The 19,471-nt window shown below is 41.5% G+C and overlaps 2 protein-coding genes across 2 annotated transcripts; both read right to left on the bottom strand.

Moving 5' to 3' along the window:
* Positions 1 to 896: 896 nt before the first annotated feature.
* On the bottom strand, positions 897 to 5,795 carry LOC121398347 (interferon tau-4-like). The gene is made up of 5 exons (XM_041577520.1): positions 5,673 to 5,795; positions 5,227 to 5,304; positions 3,782 to 3,922; positions 2,166 to 2,261; positions 897 to 1,151 (listed from the first exon to the last, which is right to left on the bottom strand). Exons 1-5 carry the CDS (start codon positions 5,793 to 5,795, stop codon positions 1,035 to 1,037), a joined length of 555 nt encoding a protein of 184 aa, XP_041433454.1. The 3' UTR covers positions 897 to 1,034.
* A 6,167-nt stretch (positions 5,796 to 11,962) lies between these two features.
* Positions 11,963 to 19,046, bottom strand: LOC121398254 (interferon alpha-C-like). Its single transcript, XM_041577196.1, has 6 exons — positions 18,052 to 19,046; positions 17,411 to 17,559; positions 16,053 to 16,130; positions 14,175 to 14,327; positions 13,865 to 13,969; positions 11,963 to 12,570 (listed from the first exon to the last, which is right to left on the bottom strand). Exons 1-6 carry the CDS (start codon positions 18,068 to 18,070, stop codon positions 12,460 to 12,462), a joined length of 615 nt encoding a protein of 204 aa, XP_041433130.1. The 5' UTR covers positions 18,071 to 19,046; the 3' UTR covers positions 11,963 to 12,459.
* Positions 19,047 to 19,471: the final 425 nt, after the last annotated feature.

Here is a 19,471-nt window from a genome sequence, read left to right as displayed (position 1 = left end):
CTTTCTTTTTTCTTTATTTTTCTTTCTTCTTTTGTCTTTCTTCTTTTCTTCTTTTATCTCTCTTTCCTTTTATTTATTTTCTTTAATTTTTTGCATTTTTTTCTTTTTGTCTTTCCTTTCTTTTTTCTATTCCTTTTCTTTTTTTCTCTTCTCTAAAGTAGTACCCCCTTGCCTCCCTATTACTCATATAAGCCAAAGACTTCAGGGGCACATTTATCAGACCTGAAACTTGAAGGATTCCCAGATGTTCAATATTTTCTACATTTACCAAAGCTTTCCTAACAGTGGGGAATATGTTCTTCTTAATTTGTCAGAAAGAACTTCTCCAGTTCAGCCTTCGCTGTATGTGTTAATTAAAGGCTGGGCCTCCATCAGGGGGAGAAGAAATACTGTTGTGCCAGTTGTGCCGGTGAAATCTTGAACATAATGGGGGCCTGACCACGTTGTGATAGTTATGCAAATTGTGTATAAAGATATGTCAAAATCTACACAATTTATGTAACTTCTGCAAAAACTGCCTAGAAAATGGGTCCCTTCACAAGGAAAAGAAGCGCTACATTAAGAGGTCAACTCCCCACATAAAGAAATGCAAGAAACAAACAAAAAAAAAAGGAAAGGCAGCATTTATAAAAAAAAAACATTTTATATTTATATACATTTGTAAAAAAAAACTGTAGAAAAAATATATCATAAAATGTTTAAACAAAACTGTGGAAAGACACAATAAAAACCAATATACACCAGTGTACACACATTTATGAATTGTGCAGATAACAGTGACCCGTCTTGCAGGGATAAGGGCAATTCACCTGGGCAATGATAGAGTTGGCTGAGGGAAGGTGGATATAGTGACAATCTTTCAGTTTCCCATGCAGCCTAGTTGCAGTCCATGTCACCTATAAATCCATTATCAGGAAGAGTAACAGTCTGGGTAGGTTTGAGCTGATCTCACAAGTATTTTGATCTTCAGGCTCGTAATAACCAGATCACCTTCTTCTGGTGGGGAATACGTTTCTCCTTTCCTATAAGAAATCTCAGGCATGCCCATGCTGCATTTGTTCCTTCAGGAGTATATCCGTGTGGCGGGACACAATCAACAAGACTTTTTTCATTTCATCTCTCACAGACGCCCACGCACAGCAACTGTACCCCTGAAAAGAAACAAGACAGGGCATTTAATGGTGCCAGTGATCCCCAACCAGTATTTCTCAGTGGCCTCAAAGCAGGTGCTTATTTTTGAATTCCAGGCTTGGAGGCAAGTTTTGGTTGTATAACAGAGCCTCCTGTAGGCTGCCAGTCATCATAGGGGCTACCAAAAGACCAATCACAGCCCTTATTTGACATCCCCCAGGGATTTTTGTCATGCTTGCATTGCTCCCCAACTCTCCTTACATCTGAATGTTGCTCACGGATAAAATACATTGGGGACCCCTGAAACAATAACTGTATGATGTCATTGTTGGTTGGCCGACATAATGGTGAGGGCTGTTCACAGCTCTGACATATAGGGGCTGATTCACTAAGGGTCGAATATCGAGGGTTAATAAAGCCTCGATATTCGACTGGGAATTGAAATCCTTTGACTTTGAATATCGAAGTCGAAGGATTTAGCACAGATAGTACGATCGAACGATCGAAGGATTATTCCTTCGATCGAAAGATTAAATCCTTCGAATCGAATGATTCAAAGGATTTAAATCCAACGATCGAAGGAATATCCTTTGATCAAAAAAAGTTAGCCAAGCCTATGGGGACCTTCCCCATAGGCTAACATTGACTTTGGTAGCTTTTAGATGGCGAACTAGGGGGTCGAAGTTTTTTTAAAGAGACAGTACTTCGACTATCGAATGGTCGAATAGTCGAACGATTTTTACTTCGAATCCTTCGATTCGAAGTCGTAGTCGAAGGTCAAAGTAGCCCATTCGATGGTCGAAGTAGCCCAAAAAAAAACGTCGAAATTCGAAGTTTTTTACCTTCGAATCCTTCACTCGAAGTTAGTGAATCGGCCCCATAATGCGACGGGGGGCATCTTCAGAGGCACATATTTTCCCTGCTAAAGGGCTGTGGTCTTCTTGGGCTGGTACCGAACCCCTAATCATAATGTGGAGCACTTTGGGCCTATTTCTTTAATTCTCCCTTTAATATATAGCTTGTTGCTACTGTACCTTTTTCTCTAAGTATTTCAACATCTTCCGGAAGTACCTCCTAATTTTCTTGATTTTGTTTTTTAACGTAGGGTCTTTAAGAGACGAGAAGTTCATCTGTTGAAAGGAATACAGAGGATTTGTCAGCGTTCATTAAAGGTGGAGAATGCAATCTTGCTTTACGTCACTACAGTGTGTGGTGCAACTTCATATCAAGCCGTATTCTGCTGCCCAAGCTGCCATTAACATACAACACAAACCCTCAGCATGAGTCTATATACCCTGACAATGTCTGGGATGTAATAAATAAGGCTGTAGCAGTTTAGTTAAGTCTGAGACTGCAGGAATCACTTTTATCTTCTCTTACAGAAGAGAGAAAAGCCAAATGTACTCTACTGGGCATGTGTCGGCCGAAGGAATTTGAAGAAATAGGAAATTGAAGAAGAGGATCACTTTGTGATGTTGGCATAGGAGTACCCCAAGCCATTGAAGTTTTCTGCTAACAGGAGCACCGGCCTGAGGTATCAGGTAACTGATTACAATTAATGGGGGGCTCTGTAACATATGGCAGCCCCTAGTGATTGAAGCTTTCCTTCTCCTCTAAAATTAAACTAATGGCATAGTGACCCTTTAATTCCAACATTATAGTCAACAATAGAACATTTTAAACTGCCATTGCACTGCAATGTCCTTCAGACTGGGGGTCTGGGGCCCACCGATGTTGCCGCCTCAGGGGCCTGCACACACACCCTCACACGCCCCCAGCTGAAGCTGCAACCCGCCAAAGGTGCAACCCCCCTGCTCATGGGCCTCCTGCCAAAGCCAACGCCCCCCTCTGCCCCATGTGCCTTATTTTTAACTTGTTGTGGCCTCAATTGGGCTGAGGGGCAGGTAAAAGTGTAGCACCCACCATCTCCAATGCTGAGCGGGTCTGAGCCCACAAGGGCCTGGGCCCGCTGGGTTTTTTCCCAGTGTCCCACTGGCCCAGTTCAACCCCATCCAGAAGGCAAAAAACTGCTCCTGGTAATATTAAAATCAGAATGTCGGCTAGGGTTGCCACCTTTTATAGTTTTTTTTACCGGCTGCTGGGGGCAGGGCCTGAAATGGGCGGGGTGTGACGTCAAAAGGGGCGGGGCAGGACGTCAAAAGGGGCGGGCCACGCGACAGAGACCCGTGGACACTAGAAGAGGCAAAAAAAAAAGGTAAGTTGCAGGGCATTGGCGGCAGGCCGAGGGCTCCTTTTGATCATATTACAAATTTACCGGCAGCTACATTACCGGTGAATTTATAATACCGGCCCCGGCCTTGGCAGGTATTTTACCGGCTAGGCCGGTAAAATACCGGCCGGGTGGCAACCCTAATGTCGGCTCTTCAAGTGCAGAAAGCAAAATTGAGCTCTCGGCACTAACGATGCGGCCCATTGGAGTTACTCCATTGCCTGAGAGCGGTTTTAATGGAAAGTTGTTGCTTGGTAAATCCATGGAATGATTCTACTATTTATGCCTTTTTAAGATTTATTATGTAGAGCAGAACTGGCCTATTCTTAAGACCAAAAGCATTTACAGAAAAGAAACATAGAGATACAGTAAATCTTATGTATAGCAGAACATGTTTGCTACGCAGGGTCCCATACTTACAGATTTAATATCCCAGTTCAGCAGCATTTGCATCTTGGACATCGCATCGGTGACCTTCTTGTCCTTTACACTGTTAACTAAGTTATCGGTAAAGATAAGTCTGAACTGATGGACAGTGATCTGTAAAAGCCCAACAGGAACCTGTAAAAAGAAGAGCACAGAGTTGGGACCCATTGATATGGCAATTCCAATCAGAACATGTGCACCCAGCTTTGGAGACAAGAGTCCAACCCCTATATGTAATAAAAGGAACTACGTTTGCCCAGGAGCAGTAACCCATAGTGACAAATAAGATGTTTGCTTTTAAACAGGTGGCCAGGAAAATTCTACCTGCTGATTGGTTGCCACGGTTACTGCCCCTAGGCAAACTTAGTGCCTTTTTTTACATAAACCCCAAGAATCTTGATACTGGCCACTTGCATTGAGCGTTTCCTGGCTACTGACTATATTTTCAGCTATCTTCGAAGTCTCTTCGGTAGTATTAGTCAAATGATTTGGGAATCACGGGTAATATTGCGATGGCAGATTCTAGGGTTTGAAGTTCATGGGCCATTGCCTTTTTTTCAACCCAAATGACCTGTACCCTATGTAACCATGAGTTGTCTGCTCATGATCTGCCATTCTTTCCCACTCAATTATATCCAGTGTCAGACTGGCCAGGAAAATTCCTGGTGGATCCAGGTGTCAGGGGGCCCTCCTGCTTCTAAACATTTGGCCTCATTTTGCCTTCATTGTCATTCTGTATGAGAAAAAATAGGCTAAATAGATAGAATGATAGATTCTAGATATAGTATATAATGAAAAAAGAATAAAGAGGTTGAGGAAGGAGAAAAAAACAAATATAGTTTGGAGGGTGGGTGGGCCTATGATCTAAGGTTTTCTGGAGGGCCCCTAGCATCCCAGTCCGACAATGATTATATCCTGCAGCCAACTTCATCCCTGTGTTTAATTTTACACCCCCCCCCACAAAGGCTATCATACAGGAAGTCTTCTCCTGCAGCAATATGGAGTTGTTGGCCATCAAACTTGCATCTGAGTTAAGGAAGATCTGTTGGAGGTCCAAAGCCATCACGACTCTAACTGATTATATATCAAGATATATCTCAAGTAAATCTCTTGAGCTTAAAGACAAAGCCAGGCTCATTGGACGCTCCTTGTTTTGAGGTTTAGTTTTGCAATTCCTTTCTATCTTGGCTCCAAGAACAATAATACCTGTCCATCATAACTCTTGTCTCCTACACCTCCCCAAAGTCCCACAAGCAAAACTCTTCTTCACATCCACTATGTCCTGAGAAAAATCTTTGTTCAGTGACTTCTCAATTTCTGGAATTGACCCCAGAATGAGGCCACTCTGGCATAACAGTATAGGTATTCTATAACATAGTAAAGGTTAACTATGCCTTTGAGGATTTGGTGATCTACCAGCGTACACACAACATATTCACCTCTGTCATATTCTTCAGAAAATCTGATAAACGGAAAATCCTCCAGTCATCTTCACAATCACAGTACGGAATTGCCCCCTAACAAAAAAAAATGTATTCATATATATATATACAAGTTTAGGAATATCATACTGTTCCCTTTGACCCATTAAAATGGCATACGTCATCCACTTGGGTCTACTTTCCTTCAATTATATTAGTAGCATGTTCAGTCTGTTGGTTGCACCTATTTTGGTGCAATAGAAACAAGTGTTTTTGGGGAGATGTTCAGCAAAGCTAGTACTTGGTTTAGGGGGTGCACAGAATCGGTAGCTTGTTTCTTTTGCCAATAGGGTAGTTCTGTCCCCCTTCCCTGCTCACAGGCCCAACAGCTAAAAACGTTAAACCCCCTCCCAATCCCCAAACAATTCTTTTTCCCGATTCCTTTGCAAAGATTGGATAATCACCATGTTGCTGAGAAGGTTCCCAGCTTCCTTGTTGATATGACGCTGTGTCCAGTATATCGCTTGACCCTTAGTAGACTGACCGTGTGAGCCGAGTGTGATCAGGAGAAGGACACACACAGACATCTCCAGTAGCCGGTTCACACCACAACCTGAGATCCAATAGATGAAAATGTCTGTTAGAGATGTTTAAGCAGAGGTTTTCTAGGGAACATGAATTGGTAGCTGATAGCAAGCTCACTGATACCTAAACTTGACTCCAGGTTTATAAAGAATAGCAAATGTCTTACCCTAACTATGATGCAGGCTGGGCCGCCCATTCATTAAAGAGTCCTTTTCAGGGGGTAAAAAAGCATAAACCAAGCGGTTCTTGTCTGTAGGCATTAATAGTTACAGAGCTGCTAAAAAAAGCACGGAAGGCTACAAAGAATTGGGAAAACAACTGTACAAGGGAAAGGAGGAGTAACGGCAGGGGAGAGGTTAGGTAGGAGGTATGGCCTTGACGCTCTCTTGTCTCTGTGAAGTCATTATCGTGGTTATATGCTTTTCCGTATACCCTGGCCTTGCTGTTTAACCAAAAGTAAAGAAACTTGCCCTTATATACTGCTGGGAGAGAACTTGCAGTCATTTCCTATATGAAGTGCAGGCTTCAAAGTCAAGAAATGGCGGACACAATGTTCAATGGTTTGGGCACTTTGAGCCCTACATAAAATAATTGTCTCTAAGACAGAGACCTGTGCTCACCCCGTTAATACAGGCAGTGTCGGACTGGCCCACCGGGATACCTGGAAAATTCCCAGTGGGCCCAGGTGTCAGTGGTCCCTCATGCTGCTAAACATTTGGCCTATTTCATGGCCATTCCCTATTTCTATGAGATGGAATAATAGATTATAGTATGTAAAGAAAAGAGACAAGGAGAATAGAGTTGAGTGAGGAGAGGAAGAATAATAGTACTGAGAGTGGGCCCCTGGTCTAAGATTAATTGGTGGGCCCCTGGTCAAAGGTTTTTGGGTGGGCCCCTGGTCTAAGATTAATTGGTGGGCCCCTGGTCAAAGGTTTTTGGGTGGGCCCCTGGTGTCCCAGTCCGACACTGAATACAGGGCTGTATGAGTTTCTATACAAAACACACACAATCAGTGGTTCCCTATAGGGTTGGGTAATTGGGCAGCCTGGACGAGTAACTAGGTACCCCTATTTTGGATTCGGACGAACCCGTGAAAGATTTGGCCGAATACCGAACCGAATCCGAATCCTAATTTGCATATGCAAATTAGGGGTGGAAGGGGAAAATATTTTTTACTTCCTTGTTTTGTGTCAAAAAGTCACACGTTTTTTCCTCCCCACCCCTAATTTGCATACGCAAATTAGGATCCCGATTTGGTTCAGCTGGGCAGAAGGATTCAGCAGAATCCGAATCCTGCTGAAAAAGGCCGAATCCTGGCCGAATCCCAAACCGAATCCTGGATTTGTTGCATCCCTACTACGTATATTGAAGAAGGCCACACCCTTGCCAGGAACTCCTTATTGACAGATTGGAACCAATAAGTTGTTTCCTTTACAGGTATGTGACCTGTTATCCAGAATGTTTGGGAACTGGGGCGTTCTGGATAACGGATCTTTTCATAATTTGGATCTTCATACCTAAAGTCTACTAGAAAATCATGTAAGCATTAAATAAACCCAATAGGCTGGTTTTGCTTCCAATAAGGATTAATTATATCTTAGTAAGTACAGGGTACTGTTTTATTATTACACTACATACTAAGGAATGGAAAGAATTCCTTCTGACCCACACGGAGCAATGATAGACTAACACTTTTAGTGATGTGTGGGTGACACAAAACATAGACCTGAGGGTTTGGTGGTTCAGGTATGAGACCTGTTATCCAGAATGCTCGGGGCCTGGGGTTTTCTGGATAACTGATCTTTCTGTAATTTGGATCTTCTTACCTTAAAGTGATACTGACACTAAAAAACTACTTTTTAAAATATGAAAGTATATTAAAAGTTACCTATTGGTCACATTAAGGGGCAGACTTATCAAAGGTCGAGGTGAATTTTCGAATGAAAAAAAATTCGAATTTCGAGCTTTTTTTGTGTACTTCGACTAGGAAATAGTCCAAATTCATTTTGAATTTGCAAAAAATTCAAAAATTCAAACATCGAAATTTATTATGTACTGTTTCTTTAAAAATTCGCCATCTAAAACCTGCCAAATTGGTGTTTTAGCCTATAGGGGACCTCCTAGAACCTATTTGGAGTCAATTGGTGAACTTTGAAAAATCTAATTTTTTGGGGGGGAAAAACTTCGAATGAAATTTGATGCGCTATCCCTTCAATTCGAATTTGGCCAATTCGATTGAAAACTGAACTATTCGACCAAAAAAAAAAAACTTCAACTTAATTTCGGTTGGTCTTTTTCAATTCGAATTTTTTTCAATTCGAAATTTGACCCTTGATAAATATGCCCCTAAATAAACCCAATAGGCTGGTTTTGCTTCCAATAAGGATCAATTATATCTTAGTTGGGATCAAGTACAAGCTACTGTTTTATTATTACAGGTATGGGACCTGTTATCCAGAATGCTCGGGACCTGGGGTTTTCTGGATAACGGATCTTTCCTAATTTGGATCTTCATACCTTAAGTCTACTAGAAAATCATGTAAACATGAAATAAACCCAATAGGCTGGTTTTGCCTCCAATAAGGATTAATTATATCTTAGTTGGGATCAAGTACAAGCGACTGTTTTATTATTACACAGAAAAGGGGAATAATTTTTAAATTCTTTGGATAGGAGTCTATGGAAGAAGGCCCTTCTGTAATTTGGGTTTCCGGATGACGGATTCACTGCCTGTACCAGTCTCGTGCATATTTAATAATAATAAGAGCAAACATCCTATTGGTTTCTGCCTGGACAGTCTATTAATTAATTTGGGAATTAATTTAGTTAATGGCATAAAACAGTGGCTGAAATTCCACATAACCAGAAAAGATCAGACATTGAGAGGGGCAGAAAGGAAAGCTTAACTGTAGCAGAACAAGCAAAACGAGCCGACTTTTGTGCCGTACAGTTTGATTGACACATTCACAGGAGAGTCACTTACCTGCCATGGTACCTGCAGAAACACCGAGCTCCTTTGGGCTCCATTCTGGGAGTTATATAGAGCAGGCAGCCAATGATATCATGAAAATCTAATTGTAGCACTTCCATTAGTTTCCCTTTGAAATCACTTGGAGGGACTTTCGTTCAGGTTTCCTTTTTTCTCTTTTCACATCTCCGCAGATTTCCCACTTCTCCCTCTCTCTCTCTCTCTCTCCCGGCCGTCAGCATCGAGAAAGCCTCGGCCGAGCACAAACCACAGGTTTCACTGTATGTACAGCGGCTGCACCCCCCACTTTAACCCTCTCACTGCCAGCACATCTTCATCTTACTCTCTTTCATTAAAAAAAAAATAGGTATTTTGCTTTTGCAATCTGTTGAGAAAAAAAAAGAAAACATTCTACTTTAACCATTTTAAATGGGTTGTTCACCTTTGAGCTAACTTGTACAGGTACGGGACCTGTTATCCAGAATGCTCGGGACCTGGGCTTTTCCGGATAACGGATCTTACTGTAATTTGAGTCTTCATGCCTTAAGTCTACTAGAAATTCATTTAAACATGAAATAAACCCAATAGGCTGGTTTTGCTTCCAATAAGGATTAATTATATCTTAGTTGGGATCAAGTACAAGCGACTGTTTTATTATTACACACAAAAAGGAAATCATTTTTAAAAATTTGGATTTATTTGGATAAAATGGAGTCTAGGGGAGACAGCCATTCCGTAATTCGGAGCTTTCTGGATATCGGGTTTCCGGATAAGGGATCCTATACTTGTATTACGTTGTAGAGAGTGATCTGCGGAGACAATTTGGAACCGGTTCTATTTCTTAAGCTATTTAGCTTTTTATTCGACTGCCTTCCAATGTCAGCAATCTGGTTGCTAGGGAACAAATGACCCTAGCAACCCTGCATTGATTTGAATAAGACACTGGAATACGAATTGGAGAGTGTGTAAAAATCTTTCACTGTATAATAGCCATTTTTCCCCCTTGTGCCCTTCTAATTAATAATAAAGGAATTACCAGTGATTGAGTATGCTCCCTGGCTAAGATCCATATCACATAAATAAGTGGAGTTGATCCATTAAAATTAAAACCAGTTCTCCCGCCTACACTGCTGCTCTTCTCACTTCTCCAATCCCGTTCCCACCGCCGGCTGCTTCTTCCTCATTCCATGGACTTTTTAAATAGACACAATTTGCATCACCCCTTTTAGCAAAGCACGTTTGTTTTTTTTCAACGTCACTAAAAGAGCACAAACAAAATCAGCATTTTCTATATGCCAGGTACAGGCACATGAAAAAGGAAAGTACTATAGACCCATGGGACATATATTGGTTATTTTTAAGGCAGAGACACACGGTCAGATTCAGGGGGGGAGACTTATCTCCGCGAACTACCTTCCCGCCGGCTCGGATGTAAATAGCTGGCAGGATCACTTTGTTTTCCTAAATCGTCAGAAGTTGCCTCACGAGAAAAATTCAGATGACTTCTGTAAAAAGAAGCGCTCCGAGTTCCATCACAAGCTCAGATTCAGGCGCTCCAAGTGCCAGGGACAGGCCAAGGGGTAGGTACGTGCCTAGGGTGCAAAGCTAGGGGGGCACCAGGCACGTACCTCATTTATCACCTACCGACAGTCCGATGACCGTCGTTTTTACATCTTCTTGCGCTCCTGTGCATGTGCGCGAATGCACGTTTGCGCCAATTCTTGCATGCACAGGAGCGCAAAAGAAGTAAAAACCACCCTTTCTTGTGCATTCGCACTCGGGCTAAGTCGGCACAGGTTATGCCGGCTTTCCTTGGGCGCCTGTGCGGCGCGGCCCAGCCTTGCCAAGTGTTATCACACGCTCAGATTCAGGGAGATCAGTCGCCCGGCGACAAATCTCCTCTTCTTGGGGCGACTAATCTCCCCCAAACTGCCTCCCGCCAGCTAGAATGTAAATCGCCGGTGGGATGGCACTTGGAGCGCTTTGTTTTCCGAAGCTGCCTCACGAGGAAACTTTGTGCAACTTCGGTAAAAAGAAGCTCTCCGAGTGCCATCACACGCTCAGATTCAGCGAGATTAGTCACCCGGCGACAAATCTCCTCAGGGTCAAACTGGGGGGCTTGGGGGTCACTGGAGCTACCGCCCCAGGGCCCCCCTCCGGCCCTCCCTGCTGCTCCAGCCCCCCCTGCCGATCCGGTGCACTGCATTTGTGCATACGAGGCGGTGTTGGGTGTATGCATACATCGCCACGTCAGTGCGCACGGTCAAAATTTTGATTTTACTGCAACCCCCTTTGTCGGGGGTCGCGTCACTGTGAATCGGATCTGGTCCGGCGGGGCCCACAAGAGCCTGGGGCCCACCAGAGTTTTTTCCCGCTGTCCCGCCAGCCCAGTCCAACACTGAATCTCCTCTTCTTCGGGGCGACTAATCTCCTCGAACTGCCTCCCACCGGCTTGAATGTAAATCGCCATGGGGGTTTACTTTTCCAAAGTCGCCCGAAGTCGCCTCAGGAGGAAACTTTGGGCGACTTAAACGGTAAACGAAGCACTCCGAGTGCCATCTTGCCGGCGATTTACATTCTAGCCGGCGGGAGGCAGTTTAGGGAGATAAGTCTCCACGAAGAAGAGGAGATTTGCCACCGGGCGTCTAAATCTCCCCGAATCTGACCGTGTGTCTCTGCCCTAAAGGGGAACTATCGTGAAATTTTAAATCAAATAGTCCAGATGGACAGATATGATGAAAATAATATTTATTATCTAATTTAGGTTTGTTCACCTTTTGAGTTTATGATGTAGAGAGGAATATCCTGAGACAATTTTTTTTTATTATTATTTATGGTTTTTGAGTTATTTAGCTTTTTATTCAGCAGCTCTCCAGTTTACAGCTATCTGGTTGCTAGGGTCCAGATTACCCTAGCAACCATGCATTGATTTGAATAAGAGACTGGAATACAAATAGGAGAGGCCTGAATAGAAAGATGAGTAATAAAAAGTAATGATAATTACTAGTGGCCTAGTATTCTGCCCATAACGTTCCCTTATCCCAGGCATTTTGACTTCCATCTAGAAAACCAGAAACACACACGCAGATAATCTCTTATTTGCTAATGAATGAATGAAAGAAAGAATGAAAATAGCCAAAAAAAATTAAAAATAAATGCAATCATTTATTATAAAAAGATAAATAAAATATTACACGCATATATAATAACGTAACAATTCACGAATAATATAAAAAGTAATAATGCTTACATTAAAGCCAGCTGACTAAGGCAAGAATGATGCTGAGCAAGTCGTTTGCTCAAAGCTTTAAACGCAAGAAATTCTCAGCACTGTCTATACCACAATGTCCCCACTAGAGGGCGTCTTTGATCTTTTCTCATTTCCTAAGCACTTATTATATAAGGAGAAATTTTAAGCACTAGTCCCCCTGTTAGAAGACTTCTGCGTAGCAAAAAAAACCCACAGGGAAGGCATATACTTTAGGACTCACTTGTATCTGTGAACCCTGTATTTTATACACTTTATTCCTAGGACAAGGCAGAAGCAGAGAGGTACAGGGCAACCTATAGCATGCAATCTCACATTTGCACTAGAACAATGGCAGCTAGCTGCCAGTTGGTTGCTATGGGTCTGGCTCATAGCTACCATACACGTTACTAAATGTGACACCCCCAGTGGAAGTAATATAAGGATTTGTTCAGATATTCTGCATTTCTCTGATAGCTAAGAAGTCCGTATACCGGGTCACAAAAACCATGATTTGTCCAACTTCTGCTCTCACTGCATCCCAGCCGCATGCACTGAATTCCTGAAATGCAAAAAAAGTAGATAAGAGAGATCAGCATTAGTGATGGGCGAATAAATTCGTCAGGCGCGATTTCAAGGTGCATTTCCGTGTTTCGCAGACGGCAAATAAATTTGCAAAACTGGTGCGGAAAAAATTTTGAACGAACGGCGGAAAAATAGATCGCGTCAAAACCGTCGCACGTCAACATTATTTGGACACCCATTGACTTTAACGCCGGCATCAAAATTAATGCGAGCGGAGCGTTTTGCTGGAAATCGCTAATTTTTCAGCCCAGCGAAACGGGACAAATTCGCCCATCGCTAATCAGCATGTCACCCATAATCCAGCTGCCTTTATAGAACTCACTTAAGAGTAAATACCTTTGAGAAAATTTTGGACGCGTGTCGGAAAAGTCGATCACACCAAAACCGTTGCGCGTCAACATTATTTCGACGCCCATTGACTTTAATGCCAGCATCAAAATTGACGTGAGCAAAAAAATTTGCGTTTCTCGAATTTTTCGCCTTTTTGCGATTTTTTCAGCAAATCGAAATTGGACAAATGCGCCCATTACTAATCAGCCAGCATCAAAATTGACGTGAGCAGAAAAATTTGCGTTTCTCTAATTTTTCGCCTTTTTCCGATTTTTTCAGCAAATAGAAATGGGACAAATGCGCCCATTACTAATCAGCATACCACCTATAACCCAGCTGTCAAAACCGTTGTGCGTCAACATTATTTGGACACACATTGACTTTAATGCCGGAATCAAAATTAACGTGAGCAGAAAAATTCACATTTCGAATTTTTTTTTTCCGTTTTGCGGGAAATTCGCAAATTTTTCGGCCAAGCGAAACAGGACAAATTCGCCCATCACTAATCAGCATGTCACCCATAACCCAGCTGCCTTTATAGAACTCACTTTAGAGTAAATACCTTTAAGATAATTTTGGGTGCTTGTCGGAAAAGTCGATTGCGTCAAAACCGTCGCCCGTCAACATTATTTGGTCGCCCATTAACGCCAGCATCAAAATTGACATGAGCAGAAAAATTAGTATTTCTCTAATTTTTCACCTTTTTGCAATTTTTTCGGCAAATCGAAATGGGACAAATGCGCCCATTACTAATCAGCGTACCACCCATATCCCAGCTGTCAAAACCGTCACGCATCAACATTATTAGGACGCCCATTGACTTTAACGCTACCAGAATAATTTGCGTTTCGCGAATTTTTCGCCAAATCTAAATGAGCCAAATGTGGCCATTACTAATCAGTGTGCCGCCCATAACCCAGCTGCCTTTATAGAGTAAATACCTTTGCCTTTAAGAACTGCTTCAAGCTGTAGAAATAGCGGAGGACTGCCTGGTGGAGCTCCGGAACACGTAGTCGGGAGGCTGCTGAACTCCTACTTACCTGCAACTGGAAATAACAAGAACAGTAATAAACATTTTGCAGTATAAAGTTAGATGCGTTGTGCTTCCCTGGCCATAACTGAAAGGTTTGATTGGCTAATATCATAGGGATTCATCATTGATAGTGGAATTCCAACAGATAAGCACCCAATTAATTTTCGCCAGTACTTCTGTCACTTTGCTCCCTTGGGTGGGCGGGGCTTATTACTTACACATTCAGACCACAGCATCTCCATCCTCAGGAGCAACACCTGCAGTTTAGAAAGTGCAGTTCTAGTCTGTGCATCGACCACAGTCCTGCCCATATCGCTGGCGATGATCCTGTACGTGTGAATCACAATGGCACGGAATATCCCCTCCGGCACCTTTAATCACAGGAATACGGGATCATTATAAATGTGCCCCCCTCGTTGGAAGGAGAATGCGTTGAATTAAAATGTAAAAACATTACAAACTATCAACTTAAAGGCATTCTAGTAACTGCAGTTTTCGCTGTTTTGATTTTTGGCAACCCCGTTATCCAGAATCCCGTTATCCAGAAAGCCCCAAATTACGGAAAGACCGTCTCCCATAGACTCCATTTTATCCAAATACGGTAATACAAATTTTAAAAACTGATTTCCTTTTTCTGTGTAATAATAAAACAGTCACTTGTACTTGATCCCAACTAAGATATAACTAATCCGTATTGGAAGCAAAACCCGTTATTCAGAAAGCTCCAAATTATGGAAAAGCCATCTCTCATAGACTCCATTTTATCCAAATAATCCAAGTTATTAATTTTTTTTTCCTTTTTCTGTGTAATAATAAAACAGTAGCTTGTACTTGATCCCGCCTGAGATATAATTAATCCTCATTGTAAGTCTGAGCTTTCTGGAGAACAGGTTTCTGGATAACGGATCTTTCCGTAAATGGATCTTCCTTAGTGATGGGCGAATTTCTCCCATTTCGCTCTGCCGAAAAATTTTCAAATTTCCTGCAAAATTGACGAAACCGGCAAATATTTGCAAAAAAATTGTGGAACTCGAAAATTGAAGCCCGCGTCAAGTTTGAAGCGTCAAGACCAAGTGCCAGAGAACAACATAAACACATCCAATGTGGAATGAACGGCTACTGGAAAGTCGATTCAAATTACAGTTTCTTTCATTAGGCAAAAAGATGGTTTTAGGTCAGTAAATCTGTAAATTTGAAATACCTTTGTGATATTGTGCAGAAAATCCGGGAACACAAAGTGCTGCTGTTCTGAGACAATTTGTAATTGGTTTGCATTATTTATCATTGAAGGTTTTCAAGTTATTTAGCTTTATATTCAGCAGCTCTTCATTTTGCATCTTAACCAATCTGGTAACTAGGGTCCAAATTCCCCTAGCAACCATGCATTGATTTGAATAAGAGACTGGAATATGAATAGGAGAGGCCTGAACAGAAAGAGGAGGAATAAAAAGTAACAATAACAATAGCCTTATATAACAGTAGCCTTACAGAGCATTTGTTTTTTTTAGAAGGGGGTCAGCGACACCCATTGGAAAGCTGCAAAGAATCATAAGAAAAAGGCAAATAACTATAAAACTATAAAAAATAAATAATGAAAACCATTTGAAATGTTGCTTAGAATTGTCCGTTCTATAACATAATAAAAGTGATCTTAAAGGTGAACCATCCCTTTAAGTCTACTAGAAAATCATATAAACATTAAATAAAGCCAATAGGCTGGTTTTGCCTCCAATAAGGATTAATTATATCTTAGTTGGGATCAAGTACAAGCGACTGTTTTATTATTACACAGAAAAAAGAAAATCAGTTTTAAAAATTAGGATTATTTGGATAAAATTAAGTCTATGGGAGACGGCCTTTCTGTAATTTGGAGCTTTCTGGATAACAGGTTTACGGATAACGGATCCCATCTCTGTACTGTGTACAGGGCACTGAATTGTGCTGAATTGTTTGAAGCGTCAAGACCAAGTGCCAGAGAACAACATAAACACATCCAATGTGGAATGAACGGCTACTGGAAAGTCGATTCAAATTACAGTTTCTTTCATTAGGCAAAAAGATGGTTTTAGGTCAGTAAATCTGTAAATTTGAAATACCTTTGTGATATTGTGCAGAAAATCCGGGAACACAAAGTGCTGCTGTTCCTGCTGGCAGTCAGGGTGAAGGGTTTGTGTCTGGGAAAAGAAATTGAGTTTCATTGAATTTACGTTTTCCCCAAGACTCCGCAGTGGAAATAAAATGCTCTAATAAAACCAATTGAGATGATTGGTAATGTTTGGAAAACTTTGGAGATTGCCATTTACTGAAATGTTCTCAAATCCTACAAAAAATGTTATCTCGAATTTTAATATATTTTCACCCAAAAACTTGGTTGTATAAGAGAGATCCCATAAAACTATGACAGCATAGATATTCCTCTGTACTGAGCACAATTCAGCAGGAACAGTCCCTAAGTTTGCTCATAGTCTATACAGAAAGATCACATAAAACTATGGCAGCATAGTTATTCCCCTGTACTAAGCACAATTCAGCAGGAACAGTCCCTAAGTTTGCTCATAGTCTGTACAGAGAGATCCCATAAAACTATGGCAGCATAGGTATTCCCCTGTACTAAGCACAATTCAGCAGGAACAGTCCCTAAGTTTGCTCATAGTCTGTACAGAGAGATCCCATAAAACTATAGCAGCATAGTTATTCCCCTGTACTAAGCACAATTCAGCAGGAACAGTCCCCTAAGTTTGCTCATAGTCTGTACAGAGAGATCCCATAAAACTATGGCCAGCATAGGTATTCCCCTGTACTAAGCACCAATTCAGCAGGAACAGTCCCCTAAGTTTGCTCATAGTCTGTACAGAGAGATCCCATAAAACTATGGCAGCATAGGTATTCCCCTGTACTAAGCACAATTCAGCAGGAACAGTCCCCTAATTTGTTCATAGTCTGTACAGAGAGATCCCATAAAACTATGGCAGCATAGGTATTCCCCTGTACTAAGCACAATTCAGCAGGAACAGTCCCCTAATTTGTTCATAGTCTGTACAGAGAGATCCCATAAAACTATGGCAGCATAGGTATTCCCCTGTACTAAGAACAATTCAGCAGGAACAGTCCCCTAAGTTTGCTCATAGTCTGTACAGAGAGATCCCATAAAACTATGTAAGCATAGGTATTCCCCTGTACTAAGCACAATTCAGCAGGAACAGTCCCCTAAATTTGCTCATAGTCTGTAGAGAGAGATCCCATAAAACTATGGCAGCATAGTTATTCCCCTGTACTAAGCACAATTCAGCAGGAACAGCCCCTAAATTTGCTCATAATCTGAACCAAGAGTCTAGTTATTCCTGTAACTGGTAGCAACCAATCCTATGTTAGAATTTTCTGAATAATAAAAGCAAACCTCTGATTGGTTGCTAGAGTGCAGAGGCAATTGTCTCTGTGTGTGACTGATAATTACCATATTTGCCAGAAGTTTCAGCGCCTCCTTGTTCATTTGCCGTTGGGTTCTGTAAACAGCGTTACACTCAAGTGCCAGTCCCCTGGGGCTCAGCATTATCAGGAGAAAGACACACACAAGAGGCGTCTTCAGCAGTTGCACCACCCAGCCTGAAGGGAGAGAGAAAAGGAAAGTATTCTTTGAAATATTCTTCAAAACTATAGCTGGTAAACTATATCCTTATTATTATATGTTATATGTGCTGGGTTGTTTAGTTTCTCTGCCCCCAGCACAGAACAATATGGGACCTGTTATCCAGAATGCTCGGGGCCTGGGGTTTTCCGGATAACGGATCTTTGTGTAATTTGGATCTCCATACCTTAAGTCTACTAGAAAATCATATAAACATTAAATAAAGCCAATAGGCTGGTTTTGCTTCCAATAAGGATTAATTATATCTTAGTTGGGATCAAGTGTTACACAGAAAAAGGAAATCATTTTTGAAAAATTTGGATTATTTGGATCAAATGGAGTCTATGGGAGAGACGGCCTTCCCGTAATTTGGGGCTTTCTGGATAACGGGATTCCGGATAACAGATCCTGTAATAGCATTATACAAATAAACCATATATACACAATAACATACTGCAGTGGACACTTACTTGTCATGTTGATCGTCATGAAATAATTTTGCCTCCATGTTGCCAGGAATATATAGACGGTGCCCTGTGATCAAATGAAAATCCATATCTAATTGCCCCGGGGGTATCTCCCCCATAGGAGTTTCCAGGCAGTTTTATTTTCCCTTTTCAGACGCCACCGTCCGGCCTTGCTTATCTGCATAGACAAGAAATGGTGTATCAGCATGGGGCTTGATGAGGGGTAACATTTTGCCCAAAAATAAAAGTGAGGGGTAATATCTTGCCCAGAAATAAAGGTGAGGGGTAATATCTTGCTCAAAAGTAAAAGTGAGGGGTAACATCTTGCTCAAAAATAAAATGAGGGGTAATATCTTGCCCAGAAATAAAGGTGAGGGATAATATCTTGCCCAAAAATAAAGGTGAGGGGTAATATCTTACCCAAAAATAAAGGTGAAGGGTAACATCTTGCCCAAAAATAAAGGTGAGGGGTAACTTCTTGCCCAAAAATAAAATGAGGGGTAATATCTTGCCCAAAAGTAAAAGTGAGGGGTAACATCTTGACCAAAAATAAAATGAGGGGTAATATATTGCCCAAAAATAAAGGTGAGGGGTAATATCTTACCCAAAAATAAAGGTGAGGGGTAACATCTTGCCCAAAAATAAAATGAGGGGCAATATCTTGCCCAAAAATAAAGGTGACGGGTAATATCTTGCCAAAAGTAAAAGTGAGGGGTAATATATTGCCCAAAAATAAAGGTGAGGGGTAACATCTTGCCCAAAAATAAAATGAGGGGTAATATCTTTCCCAAAAATAAAGGTGAGGAGTACCGTAATATCTTGCCCAAAAGTAAAAGTGAGGGGTAACATCTTGCCCAAAAATAAAATGAGGGGTAATATCTTACCAAAAATAAAGGTGAAGGGTAATATCTTACCCAAAAGTAAAGGTGAGGAGTATTTATTTTTTAGATGGGGTCAGTGACCCCCATTTGAAAGCTGGAAAGAGTCAGAGGAAGGAGGCAAATAATTAAAAAAAACTGCAGAAAATAAATAATGAAGTACAATTGAAAAGTTGCTTAGAATTGGCCATTCTATAACATACTAAAAGTTCACTTAGGGGCAGATGTAAGAAGGGTCGAATATCGAGGGTTAATTAACCCTCGATATTCGACCAGGAACTAAAATCGTTCGACTTCGAATATCGAAGTCGAACGATTTAGCGCAAATCCTGCGATCGAACGATTGAAGGATTATTCGTTCGATCGGAATATCCTTCGATCAAAAAATCACAGGCAAGCCTATGGGGACCTTCCCCATAGGCTAACATTGACTTCGGTAGCTTTTAGCTGCCGAAGTAGGGGGTCGAAGTTTTTCTTAAAGAGACAGTACTTCGACTATCGAATGGTCGAATAGTCGAACGATTTTTAGTTCGAATCGTTCGATT

Source organism: Xenopus laevis, chromosome 9_10L (assembly GCF_017654675.1).
Source record: "Xenopus laevis strain J_2021 chromosome 9_10L, Xenopus_laevis_v10.1, whole genome shotgun sequence".
In the NCBI taxonomy this organism is placed as follows: domain Eukaryota; kingdom Metazoa; phylum Chordata; class Amphibia; order Anura; family Pipidae; genus Xenopus; species Xenopus laevis.
Note: the sequence above shows the minus strand (reverse complement) of the source record. Positions and strands in the feature narration are given on the sequence as shown.